This window comes from Propithecus coquereli, unplaced genomic scaffold (assembly GCF_000956105.1).
Source record: "Propithecus coquereli isolate 6110/MARCELLA unplaced genomic scaffold, Pcoq_1.0 Scaffold291, whole genome shotgun sequence".
Lineage (NCBI taxonomy): Eukaryota > Metazoa > Chordata > Mammalia > Primates > Indriidae > Propithecus > Propithecus coquereli.
In genome coordinates, this window is record NW_012148519.1 from 1,608,271 (window position 1) to 1,621,061 (window position 12,791).

The following is a 12,791-nucleotide window of genomic DNA, read 5'->3' on the forward strand; positions in this document are numbered from 1 at the left end:
CCTAGTTTGGAAGGCCTACCAGGAAATTCAATGGGTAAGGACAGTCAGGGGCACTACACACAATGGCTGTTATCGTGGGAATTACGCGCTCCATTGCAGAGACAGGAGCGTCGAGGCTGGGACACTGCGGCGCCGCCCAGACACGGGGCGGGGCCCGAGGCGTCAGGCCGGGCCTCGCGCCGCCCTCCCCCACAGCGTGGCGTGGTTCGGAGCCGCCGGCTCGCCCGCCGCCAGGGCCCGCAGCCCGCCCCTTTTCCCCCGCTGCACCTCGCGGTCCCCGCTTCCCCTTAGTCCCGCTAGAGGGGCTCGCGCCCCGCCACCCGCCTGCCCTGCGCTGCCTCACGCCTCACCTCGCCGCGTCCCCCTGCGCGCCCAGGAGCTGCCAGCCAGCCACCCGCGACCCCGGGCTTACGTGCGCGCTCCTGGACGGCGCAATCGCGAGCGCGCCGCCTGCCGCGCGCCCGCCGCCTCCGCCCCTTCCACCTCCCCGCCCCCGGCCTTAGCGGCCCCCGCTGGGTGCCCAACGCCCGCGGCCGCCCCCTCTGCTCCTTCCCGGGTCCCTGCCGCGCGCCCGCCTCAGTCCCTAGGCCTGAGGACTGGGAGGATGGGGCTGAGCCGCTTGCCTGACTTTTGAGTGCCACCCGTAATTACTTTTCCCGTGTGGCGCGTGGGCCGTCGCTAGAGGCTTCCCCGTGCATCGTGCGGTTCGATCCCCTGCGGAGTGCGGTGAGGCCTACCGGGCCGGTTCTGTCAGGGTTTGTGATAACATTCCCACCACCACCCCGTTGCAGCAAAGGAAATTGAGGCTGAGGGACTGGGCCCAAGGACGGCGAGCCGTGGCCGCGCCTCCAGTCCAGGCCTCTCAGTGCTGCTCATGGATTAACCAGACTGAATGGTCTAAAGGGTGAAGAGGGTACGTTTCATTCAGATGCTTCTGGAACGTCGAAATTGTCTTCTTTGGAAAGAACCATCATCCCCTTTGGGCTTCAGAGGCCCAAATTGAGGCGCAATGATGACAGGATGTGGTGGTCTACTCTGATGTCAATCTTGAGGGCTAGGTATGTCCCAACATCTCTTATTACTACTACTAATGATTATTATAATAGCGACCATTTGTTGAGTACTTACTGCATGCCAGACATTGTACAAAGCAGGTTACACATATGGTCTCATTTAAAACTCACGAGGTCGGCAGCTATTAGTATCCCCATTTTCCAGGTGATGACATTTAGGCACTGGCACATAAAATAACTTGGGATCACTGCTGGGGAGTGTTGGGGAAGGTGTTTCAAACCACGGTTTATCTTAACCATTATGCTGTTATATCTATCTAGAAGTGTGTCTTTGATAAATTCACCCAACCTTTTTTAGAATCCATTTACACTTTCTGCCCGTGTGGCTCTTTGGATCCTTTTTTGGTATACGAGTAAGACAAGTTCATTATAAAAATAAATAAATAAATAAATTCGCATGAGTGAAAAATAATGTGAAAACTACCTCCCACCAGGTTAAATAAAGAGTAACATTTTGGTGTATGCCCTTCCATTTTCCTATGCATCATGTCAATAAGTATATGATAGGATATCTTAACATTTGGTATATCCTGAAAATCTATTCATTCATTTGACAAATATTTAACGAGCAGACTGTTCTCATTAACAGGTTCTGGGAATTCACGGTGAGCAAAGCAAAATCTCTGCCTCATGGAGCTTATATTACAGTGGGAGGATTGACAAGCTATTAGTAAATAATGGATAATGTCCAGTAATATAAATTTTATGGAAAAATAAATCAGGATAAAGGGATAAGAGTGATGTGGGGATTCTCTTTTAGTTAGGGTAAAGAAGGCCTCTTAGTAGAGGAGGCACATAAAAAGAAATCTAATCATTTAATGAAAGAGGAAACTCTGTGGATTTCTAGAGGGGAACTATTCAAGAAGAGAAACAACAAATGCAATGGCCCTCAGTCAGGGACTTGTTTGGCATGGAAAAAAAGTAACCGCTAGCTCACACCTGTAATCCAAGCACTCTGGGAGGCCGAGGTGGGAGGATTGCTTGAGGTCTGGAGTTTGAGACCAACCTGAGCAAGAGTGAGACCCCGTCTCTACTAAAAATAGAAAAATTAGTCAGGCATTGTGGTGTGCCTGTAGTTCCAGTTATTTGGGATGCTGAGGCAGGAGATCCCTTGAGCCCAGGAGTTTGAGGGTACAGTGAGCTATGACGACGCCACTGCACTCTACCCAGGGCGACAGAGTGAGACTCTGTCTCAGGGGAAAAAAAGGAAATTGAATTTCACTCCCCGCGATGCCCCCCCCCAAAAAAGAAAAGAAGTAAGGAGACCAGTGTGGCTGGAACACATCAAATTAGACAAATAAGAGAGAAATCATAGCTTGTAGCCAGATTATGTATTGTCTGGTAAGCCATGGTTAGATTTTGGATTTTATTGGATGGGATAGAATACTATGAAGAGTTGAGACCAAAGGAGTAATAGGATTTGCTATAAAAGGATCACTCTGGCAGCTGTGTGGAGAATGGATGGTGGAAACATTTCAAATTGCCCTTTAAAGCATAAATTGTCCTTTTACAAAGCAGTTGTTCACCAGATAATTTATTAACATTGATGTTTCATCTACAACTTTACGACCACTCTAAACTTCTCTGCAAAGTGGAGCTAGGGTCAATCACTCATATCTTCGTGTCTTTCTCACCTAAACTCAAATTTTTTGAGACTGGCTAGGGCATATACCCAGATCTGGATGTCATGATTGTCAACAATGAATGTAAGTCATTAATGTACTACTGTGGAAAAAAACAGTCCTACATAATACTGGGGTCATGGCCTTCAATTGATGTTAGGATCTCCATAGACCGATTTAGTCAGTGTTCTTAAGAAAGATGTGGAGAAATTAAAAGGCACAGTGCAAGGAAGGATAATACTAATTAAGGCAGTGCTTTTCTGAGATTTTGCCTTAAGTGATATAGTGGATAGTAGTATCACTTAGGAGACCAGCTGAAGGAAGAACAGATTTGGAGGAGAAATTAAAAGTTACAGGTTGGATCTATATTTTGCATTCTGACTGGAAATCACAAATTTAAGTTTAGAGTTCATTGGAGTAGTCAGTGCTAAAATCGTGTAACTGTTTTAGAATTGTTTCTTTGCCTGTGTGTCTTCCCTAGATGAACTTGAGGACAGATACTGTCTTCTTTTTTGTAACCTCACTGCTTAGAAGTGTATTCTCAACAAATATTTGTCAGATGAACAAGTAAAGACAAAGGTAAGCAGGCAGTCACTCAAGCAAAATGTGTAAGGTAAAAAGAGAAGATACACACTCTACACTTTCACTGAAGGTCCAAGCACCTGAATGTGACTTACATGTAGAGTGACCGTAGTTCGATCTGCTCAGGACAGTCCTGGTTTACACTTGTCGTCTCTATAATTATTAATATTGCCTTATTTCACTCTTAGAAGTATCTGTCTGTATGATAAATTTATATGGTCGCTCTCTGTAGAAAGCCCTAGCCTCTTCCTATTTCTTTATCATTGCTGCCCCATCTTAGACTCCATTCTCCAGCCAGAAGTATCTTCATTTCTTTTGTGCACTCTTACCTCCAAGCTTCTGCCTACCTCAAGTTAGACATCACTTCCTCAACAATACGTCTGCTGACCCCCCCACCAAAGTCTGAGTTAAGTAGCCCTCTTCTTATGTGCTCCCAGTGTACCCTGTATTTAACCTGTGATAGCAAAGATTACTAAGTGCCTTCTTGTTTCCTCACTAAACATCTCTGTAAAGGAACCTGTAAAAATACCTTCTGTCCTTTTTAAGCCAGAAATTTATAGTAATAATATCCAAATCAGTCCATACTGGACCAGTATTTTTGAAGATTGACCTACAGGACAGACTAATAGCACATTCTTTAAGCCCTTTCATTCTTAACTAACTGAAGAAGTTGACTTTTGAACTAGGAACCCAGCAAGGAAACTTGTATCCTACCATCAGGCTCTGTAACATGCCTGCCATTCTGAGACCAAAATATCCCAACAGCTCCCCCTCAATTACTAAGCTACTGTAGTTAGAATCAAAAGTACAGTTTCTGAGCCTCCCTTCCTATGGAAATGATACTGTACCATGTCTACTTACTATATCCTGAGTGCTGAAAGACTTTATAAACTTTATCTCACCTAATCTATATTTTTCTTGCAGCTAAGATGGTTCTTTGGTATGTGGATAGATAAAAACAAAAAGTCTAAAAGTCTAGCCATGCCTTCTAGGCTTCAACTTCTTCCCCTTTATACTCAGATATATGCAGTCAGTGTAAATTAGCCAGAGATTTAGGTCCTGGAGCAGACCACTTCCCCAACTACAGGGGCAAGGAATCATCCAGAGTGTTAACTTAATAGAGAGAACCTCACCCCATAAAAGGCCTGAGCTTCAAAGGTTACAGCTTCTGGAGTTCATACATTAAGGCACTTTGACAGAAGACCTGGCTTCCACGCAGCCCAAGTCAGGACTAGTTCCAACCTCTCCAACCTGTGCTGCTGCCTCTTAGATTGAGGAGTATTGCCCTCTTCCTTCCCACCCTGTCAAAGCACTCACCTCCATCTTTCTCCCTTTTTGGCTGCCCTAGTCAAAGGAGTTATAGAATCAATCCCTTTCTTGACAGAAGGTTCCTAGACTGCTTATATAACTTGATCTACCCTTACTATGACCAGTCTGCAGAGAAAGAGTGGAAGCACCTTTGGGCTAATCTACTTAAAGAAATGCCCAGGGCATAGTGGTGTCCCAGCTACTCAAGAGGCTGAGGTGGGAGGATTGCCTGAGCCTTGGATTTCGAATCCAGCCTGGTCAACATAGCAAGACCCTGTCTCTAAAAAACAAAAACATACAAAAGAAAGAAAAAGAAAAAAAAAACATACAAAAGAAATGAAAGGTCTACATATAGCCATTTCTCTACATAGTGGCTTGTCTGGTGTGTTTCTACATAAATAAGAGGACCCTTCAAGATCTCAAAGGTTAAGAAGATGGGGAAAAGAAAATTCTGCTAGAGAGCCCTGCTGCATCCCATTTTATGATAAGGAAAAAGAAGCTTCAGAGAGGTAAAACCACTTGCCCTAAGTCATTCCCTTATTTGGTAGCACAGCCAGAATTAAAATCAGATCTGTTCACACAGCAAACAAAACAATCAACAAGGTGAGAAGACAACCTATGGAATGGGAGAAAATATTTGTGAACCATACATCTGATAAGGGGTTAATATCCAAAATACATAAGGCACTCCAACTCAATAGGCAAAAAAATAACCAGATTAAAAAATGGGCAAAGGATCTGAAAAGACATTTTTCAAAAGAAGACATACAAATGGCTAACTGGTATGTGAAAAAAATGCTCAACATCAGTAATCAGAGAAATGCAAATTAACACTACAGAGAGCTATCACCTCATACCTGTTAGGATGATTATTATCAGAAAGATAAGAGGAAGCATTAGCAAGGATGTAGAGAAAAGGAAACCCTTGTACACTGTTGGTGGGAATGTAAATTAGTTTTCCATTAGGGAAAACAGTATGGTAGTTCCTCAAAAATTTAAAAGTAGAACTACTATTTGATCTAATAGTCCCACTTTTGGGTATATATCTAAAGGAAATCAGTATATTGAGATATCTGTACTCATATGTTCATTGCAGCCTTATTCACAATAATCAAGACACAGGAACAACCTAAGTGTTTATCAGTAGATGAATGGGTAAAGAAAATATGGTATATATAGATATATACAATGGAATACTATTCAGCTTTTAAAAAAAGGAAATCTTGTCCTTTGCAACATGTATCAACATGGATGAACCTAGAAGACATTATGCTAAATGAGATAAACTAGGCACAGAAAGACAAATATTGTATAATCTTACTTGTATGTATAATCTAAAAAAGTCAAACTCATAGAAGCAGAGAGTAGAATGGTGATTACCAGGGGCTGAAGGAGCATGGATTGGGATGATGTTGGCCAAAGGGTACAAAATTTCAATTAGGAGGATTAAATTCATGAGATCTATTATATGGTGACTCTAGTTAATGGATTGTATACATGAAAATTGCTAAGAGTAGATTTTAAATGTTCTCACCATAAAAAAAAAGATAAATATGTGAGGTAATGAATATGTTAATTAGCTTGAGTTAGCCATTCCGCAATGTATATGTATATCAAAACATGTTATATACCATAAACACATACAGTTTTCATTCGTCAATATAATTTTTTTAAATATGCCACAGGTAAATAAAAGATGTTTCTTAGAATGCTTATAAAAAATAAAACAAGAAACCAGATCTGTCTAAACATAACTAATAAACTACTTCTCACTATTTAAAACTCAAGAGTTAACAGGTATCAAGATTTTCATAATGCCATGGCCATTAAACTGAATTTTCATGAATCCAGGCTTTTGTTATCCATCTCTTCTGCCTCTTCCTCACCTTACCGACTTCTTTCTCATCTACACAGAGTGTAGAATATCTGTCTTATGAGTCACCAGGATTTGGGTGGAATCCAAAAGGTTAGGTAGACTAGAAATATATTGTTGCTGAGTAGCTCTGTTTATCAAATTTTAAAATGCCTACTAGGCAGCCTAGCTGCATACTTATCAGCCTAATGTACAGGGCCTCCACCTTTTGACTGTCAAAACAGGCTTCTAAAGTATTTTGCATCATTTGGTGACTGTATGTACTCTTTTGCAATCAAGTGCCTAATAAATGTTTGAAATATTTGTAAAGAACCTGGCATAGTTTAATATAATTGGAAAATTATATGGGCTTTGATGCTTTCCTTAATTTGAATCCTGTCTCCATTCCTTACTACCTTTAAGAATTTAGGCAAGTTATTATCTTTCTGCATCTCTTTTCTTCTCATATATAAAATGGTAACAATATCTAATTCATAAGAGTTTTATAAGGATGTGATGACGTATGTATGTATAGTACCTAATTCATGGTGGAAGTCAAATAAATTGTAACTTTATTTCTAGAAGTGCTCCACAGGATGACCCCAGGGCTTGTTTAGAAGTTGTTTCAGGCTAGGTTAACTAGTGCTGAGCATTAGAATTTTTTTAATTATTTGAATGAAGAACTCCAATTTATTGGAAACCTGTAGGTTTCCACAACAGGCAATTAAACAGAATTTTTTTGTTGGTGTTAGCTTCTTCAGTATCTTCCTCACTACAGAAAACTAAACACAGTGTACATTATCTCACAGGTCACAGGACAAATGTGTGCTGTGTAGTTGCCATATAGGACAGATAATCCAGCCTTGTCTCAAATGGAGAACAAACTCAGGAGCTATGTCCCATCTAATTAATGTAAATAGTGAACAAACTTATGTATTATGAGCAATTAACTATAAGACTGTTCCTTAGAGTACAGAGTGAGTACTTTTATTGTAATCAAATAAAACTTACAACAAGGTTAATCTGATGCATATTTAATATGTGTAATTGTTATGGTGCTGCATGATAATTAGGCCTTAGATGTTAAGCTGTTTACATAAATGACTGTAATTGGTTATTTTTACACAGCCAAACACATTTTTTAGTGTTTGCTCATTTTGTTAATTTTCTAGAATCTATAATCATGCCAAGACAGTAGTTTTATCTGAAATCTTTTACTACTTAATCAAGCACTCACACAAACGCGCTCTTCAAAATGACACAGCAGGGTTTCCCTCCCAACATAGTACTAAAAATAGCTACTGTTTAAGGCTCTCTGTATATATTTTCTCATTTTAGTCCCTAAGAAACCCTTTGAGGGAGATGTTATTCCCATTTTACTGATTCAGAAACTGATACTTGGAGAATGTAAGCAGGCAGCATAATAGAGATTCAAACTTCTACCCCAACCCCTAACCACTACTTTGTACAACCTCAGAAGGTAATGGATCACAGCAGAGATATGTAATGTTCCTTTAAGAGATAGAATGGCTCTTAGAAATATAGAGTATGTATAGCATATCCAAAGGGAGAATGAGTCAACCAGAAAAAGGGAGGGGTTAATCAGTAATGGAAGAGTTAGGGCCTACTGAAGCTTTTTTAGTGTCCATTCAACGAAGAGAGCCTTGGCCAGTGAATTTCAAGCATTATTGCCCTGTTATAGCCTACTACTATATTGTAGAGATACCTTATCAGCCTAATGTCATTGAATGTTTGAATTTTAGAACTAATTCCTCTTATTCCTTTTTTTTTTTTTTTTTTTTGAGACAGAGTCTCACTCTGTTGCCCCAGCTAGAGTACCATGGCATCAGCCTTGCTCACAGCAACCTCAAAACTCCTGGGCTTAAGCGATCCTCCTGCCTCAGCCTCCTGAGTGCAGGCATGCACCACCATGCCCAGCTAATTTTTTTTATATATATATTTTTAGTTGTCCAGCTAATTTCTTTCTATTTTTAGTAGAGACAGGGTTTCGCACTCCTGAGCTCAAACAATCCTCCCGCCTCGGCCTCCCAGAGTGCTAGGATTACAGACGTGAGCCACCGCGCCCAGCCTCCTCTTATTCCTTTAAAAGAGAATCATTATAGGTATTAAACTAATGTTTTCAACCTTTTTATCATAATTGCCATCCCTAAAGAGCTTTTTTAGACAATCACCTCCCCCACAAAGTTTCAGTACCACAGATATACCATATATATGCTTATGTACTATATATATGTACTTTGGACATAAAAAGAGTTTTTTTGCCCCTCAGAATAAGATTTTTTTTTCCCCCTATTAAGAGTGCATAAGTTAAACAATGATGCATGAATAATTCAGCTTCCCATGTAGAACCACCTTCAGGTTCAGAATATTCTAGTTACATAAAGATAGTATTTCTGTAGATATGACAATTATATTTCTCATTGTAAGTTAAGTAATTTTGTACATATGATAATTATATTTCTTATAAACTAATAAATTGATAATTTTATCTATGAACTTGGTTGGTGTGAATCTACTCCTAAATGATGGGTCATTCTCTACGTGTGGAAAATTTGTGTTTCTAAGCCTGTAAAGCAGCCTGAGAAGCCTTCTCACAGCCTGCTAACCTTCTTCAAGGCTTTTTACTTGAAACTTCTGGAACATTCTTATATGTTCATTCCTTCATTCAGTAAATATTTATTGAATCCTGCCATAGAGAGGGAACATAGAGCAAAGCACCAACATGAGGGGGGAAAGAGCGGATTTTGTTCTGGATATGTTGAACTTGAGGTGCCTGTAGGATATAGAGGTGAAGCCAAGGGAGATGTCTAGGTCATCTAGGGAGTTAGCAGCAGATTGATGGAAAATTTGAAGCCACAGGAGAAGACAAGATTACCTGAGCTCATTGCATAGCGTAAGATAAAAGAAGGGTAAAGAATAGAAACTTGGATGACAATAGGCAAGACACAGAAGAGCCCATAATCCAGAATGGAGAGAGAAGTGGCAGTAAAGGTGGGAGGTATTAATAGAAAGTAGTTAGCAGAGCATTATTCAGACCCACTGTGGGCTGGGTGCTGTAATCTTAGGGCTCTGAGAGGCCAAGGTGGGAGGATTGCTTGAGTGCAGGAGTTCAAGACCAGCCTGAGCAAGAGTGAGACTCCATCTCTACAAAAAATAGAAAAATTAGCCAGCTATGATGGTGCACACCTGTAGTCCCAGCTACTCAGGAGGCTGAGGCAAGAGGATCACTTGAACCCAGGAGTTTGAGGTTGCAGTGAGCTATGAAGACACCACTGCACTCTAGCTGGGGTGACAGAGTGAAACTCTGTCTCAAAAAATACAGAAAGCATAAAAGGGGGTGTTGATAATCTAGGTACAGAATAAATTTCTGCAGAGCAAAAAACAAATGGAAAAAATGTTTCCAACTCATACCACAAAGGCCTAATCCTCTAACATAAAGAGCTGCTAGAAATAGATAAGAGACCAACCACTCAATAGAAATGTCAATGAAAGATATAAGTAAAGCTTATGTGTAGTGTTTTCTTTTGATTTCAGCATATTAGGGGGGTACAAATGTTTAGGTTACATATATTCCTTTGCCCAACCTGAGTCAGAGCTTCAAGCGTGTCCAGTCCCTCAGACGGTGTGCGTCGTACCCATTAGGTGTGAATATACCCATCCCCTCCCCGTCCCCCCTACATGGTTAAGAGCATAAAGATTTTGAGGTCAGATATCTATGTTGGAATCCTAGCTTTGTCACTCACTAGCTCTGTGACCTTGGACAAGTCTCTGGTCCTCAATTTCCTCTGCTATAAAATGCAAATAATAATTGTAGCTACTTCAGAAGGTTAAGTGAGATGAAGGCCAGACAGAATAACCTGGCGACTTATGGTAAAAGAAGAAAAGGCACAGAGAAAATTGCTTCCAAATTAATGGTATCTGGGAACCTTGAAGAGGTTCTGAGAAGAGGACGAACCTAATTCGCATCTGCTGCTTCTTTCATTAAGGGCAGTTATTTACTAAGTTCCTATGAGCGTGAGACACAGCCCTGGGCCTAGGGATTCAATGTAAGTAAAACAGACTGGTACTAGCTCTCAATGCAGCTTACCTCTGTGTGAGAGATAGGCATGGATCAAATACTACAGAAATACATAATTGCAAGCAGATGAAGACCATGAAAGAAATTTATGCAATAAAAGTATAGAGGACTCTAATGGGGTTTGGGACATCAGATTGAGGAGGTGACTATTGAGCCAATATCTGAAAGAAGACTGGAAAGTTAAACAGGATAATAGTAATGAAGGAAGGGGAACGTGGGATGAGGAAGCCAAATCAGTGTTCTAGGCAGACAGAACAGCACAGGCCCTGAGCCAGGAAAGGATGCGAGTCCACTGCAGCTGAAGCTAGAGAAGGGGAAGGGGTGATGGAGACTGAAGGGAGGCAGGCAGATTATTTAGGGCCTTGGTAGTCTTCTTGAGGATTTTGGACTTTATTCTGATAGCAGTGGAAAGTCACCAAATGGTTTTTGGCAGAAGAGTAATAAGATCAAATTTGCATTTTGAAAAGCTCACTCTGGTTACAGCGAGGAGAACTGTGTGCAGATTAAAGGGAAGCAAGAAAGTGTATGGGGAGACAGATTCAGAAGCTGTTGTAGTTCAGGCCAATGATACGCTCCCTAAACCTACTTGCTTTCCTGACATGACTTTGGCAGAAGGCAAAGACTTTTATTCTTACATAGCAAATGTGCATCAAATGTTGTTTATTATTATTATCTGTAGTTAGAGACAAAAGGCTTACAATTAATCCACCAGGAAGAATGAGTACATTGGAGTGAAAGGATTTCACTGAAAGCATGGATATGTGAATCAGAATCTTTGCTTTCTAGATAGGAGGGAGGGAATTACAGGAGTAAAAAGTAATACCACAGCAGGGTGAAGAGGAGGCCAGACATCAGACCTCCCTAATTGCAATATCGCTCCGGCACACCAACTGTCTTGTTTTGCTGAAGTTTATCTTTGTTGCGCTAAGACACAAATGTTGGGCAAAGGTACTTCATGGCTTACTGTGGCAAGCTCAAAGCTTTTTAGCGGGTAAAAGGCCCGGGAGTGTAGATATTACTGCATTTTGCAATTCTTTTCAACACTATGGATTCATCATAGATGTTGAGGAAAATAAAATCTAAATAAGTCATTCTGAAATTGAACCTGTGCCTCACTTAGCTTGTTTAATTTCAGAATAAGACAATGACAGACACTAGTACCTTCTTGAGAGCTGCTTTTTTTCTCTTGCTACCATGAAGAACAGGATTGGAATATGCTGAGGACCCAATTACCTTATTTTGTCATTTATGTGTCTGAATCAGCAAAGCAGAGTCCTTCAAGATGGGAGACCTTGAAGTCTTTCTGAGAAATATATGTGGTTTTGTAGGACTTTTAGGCATAAGCATCAATGGCTTTTTATTTATTTGTTTATTTATTTATTTATTTTAAAGATGGGGATCTCACTCTTGCTCAGGCTGTTCTCAAACCCCTGAGCTCAAGCTGTCCTCCTGCCTCAGCCTCCCAAAGTGCTAGGATTACAGGCAGGCGTGAGTCACCACGCCCAGCCTATCAACAGCTTTTTAAATGCAGCCATAGAAGGCAAAATGAAAACAAATTCTTGGAGCCAAATGGGACTCCCAGAACCTCAGAGCCTTACAGTTGTTTATTTATGTGTAAATCCATTTGTTGAGGAATCTTGTATTAGAAATACACTTTGGATTGTAAGATGTTTCATGGACAAAGGATTAGTGTCCAGGAGTATATCCAGGATTACAGGAATTCTACAACTCAATAAAAAAGACTAACAGGTAATAGCCTTTATAATAAATAGTTCAACATAAAAAAAAAAAAAGACCAACAACCCAGTAGAAAAATAGGGAGAGGTTATGAGCAAGCAAGAGAAAACCTAATAGCAAATAAATATATGCAAAGGTGCTCAACTTTACTATTAGTCAAGAAATGTACATAAGAACAATGACATAGTACTTCATAGCCATCAGATTGGCAAAAATTTTAAAGTCTGAGATTTCCGACTTGGGGAGGGTGTGGAATATGGGGATTCTCTTTACTGCTGGTAGTACTCTATTTGGTACAACTGCTTCAGAGAGCCATGTGCAATCTAGCAAAGTGGAAGATACGTGTATCCTGTAATTCACGAATTCTACTCTTTGGCATATGTCCTAGACATAGACATGTCCAAGTATATTCACTGTAAAAGAAATAAACTGCTGTCTGATATTATCTCATATATATACTTTATCAGTCTTCAAATTCAGTGTCTCTTCTGTAGAATGTTTGAGTCTTCTAGAGGCTA

General features: G+C 40.6%; 1 protein-coding gene across 1 annotated transcript in view; it reads left to right on the top strand.

Moving 5' to 3' along the window:
* Nucleotides 1-541: 541 nt before the first annotated feature.
* The window catches only part of ACACA (acetyl-CoA carboxylase alpha), a 335,776-nt gene continuing 323,526 nt past the window's right edge, over nt 542-12,791 (top strand). The window contains exon 1 of the mRNA XM_012648637.1: nt 542-1,058. Coding sequence (XP_012504091.1) covers nt 1,021-1,058 — 38 coding nt within the window. The 5' untranslated portion in view covers nt 542-1,020. The remainder of the gene's footprint in view (nt 1,059-12,791) is intronic.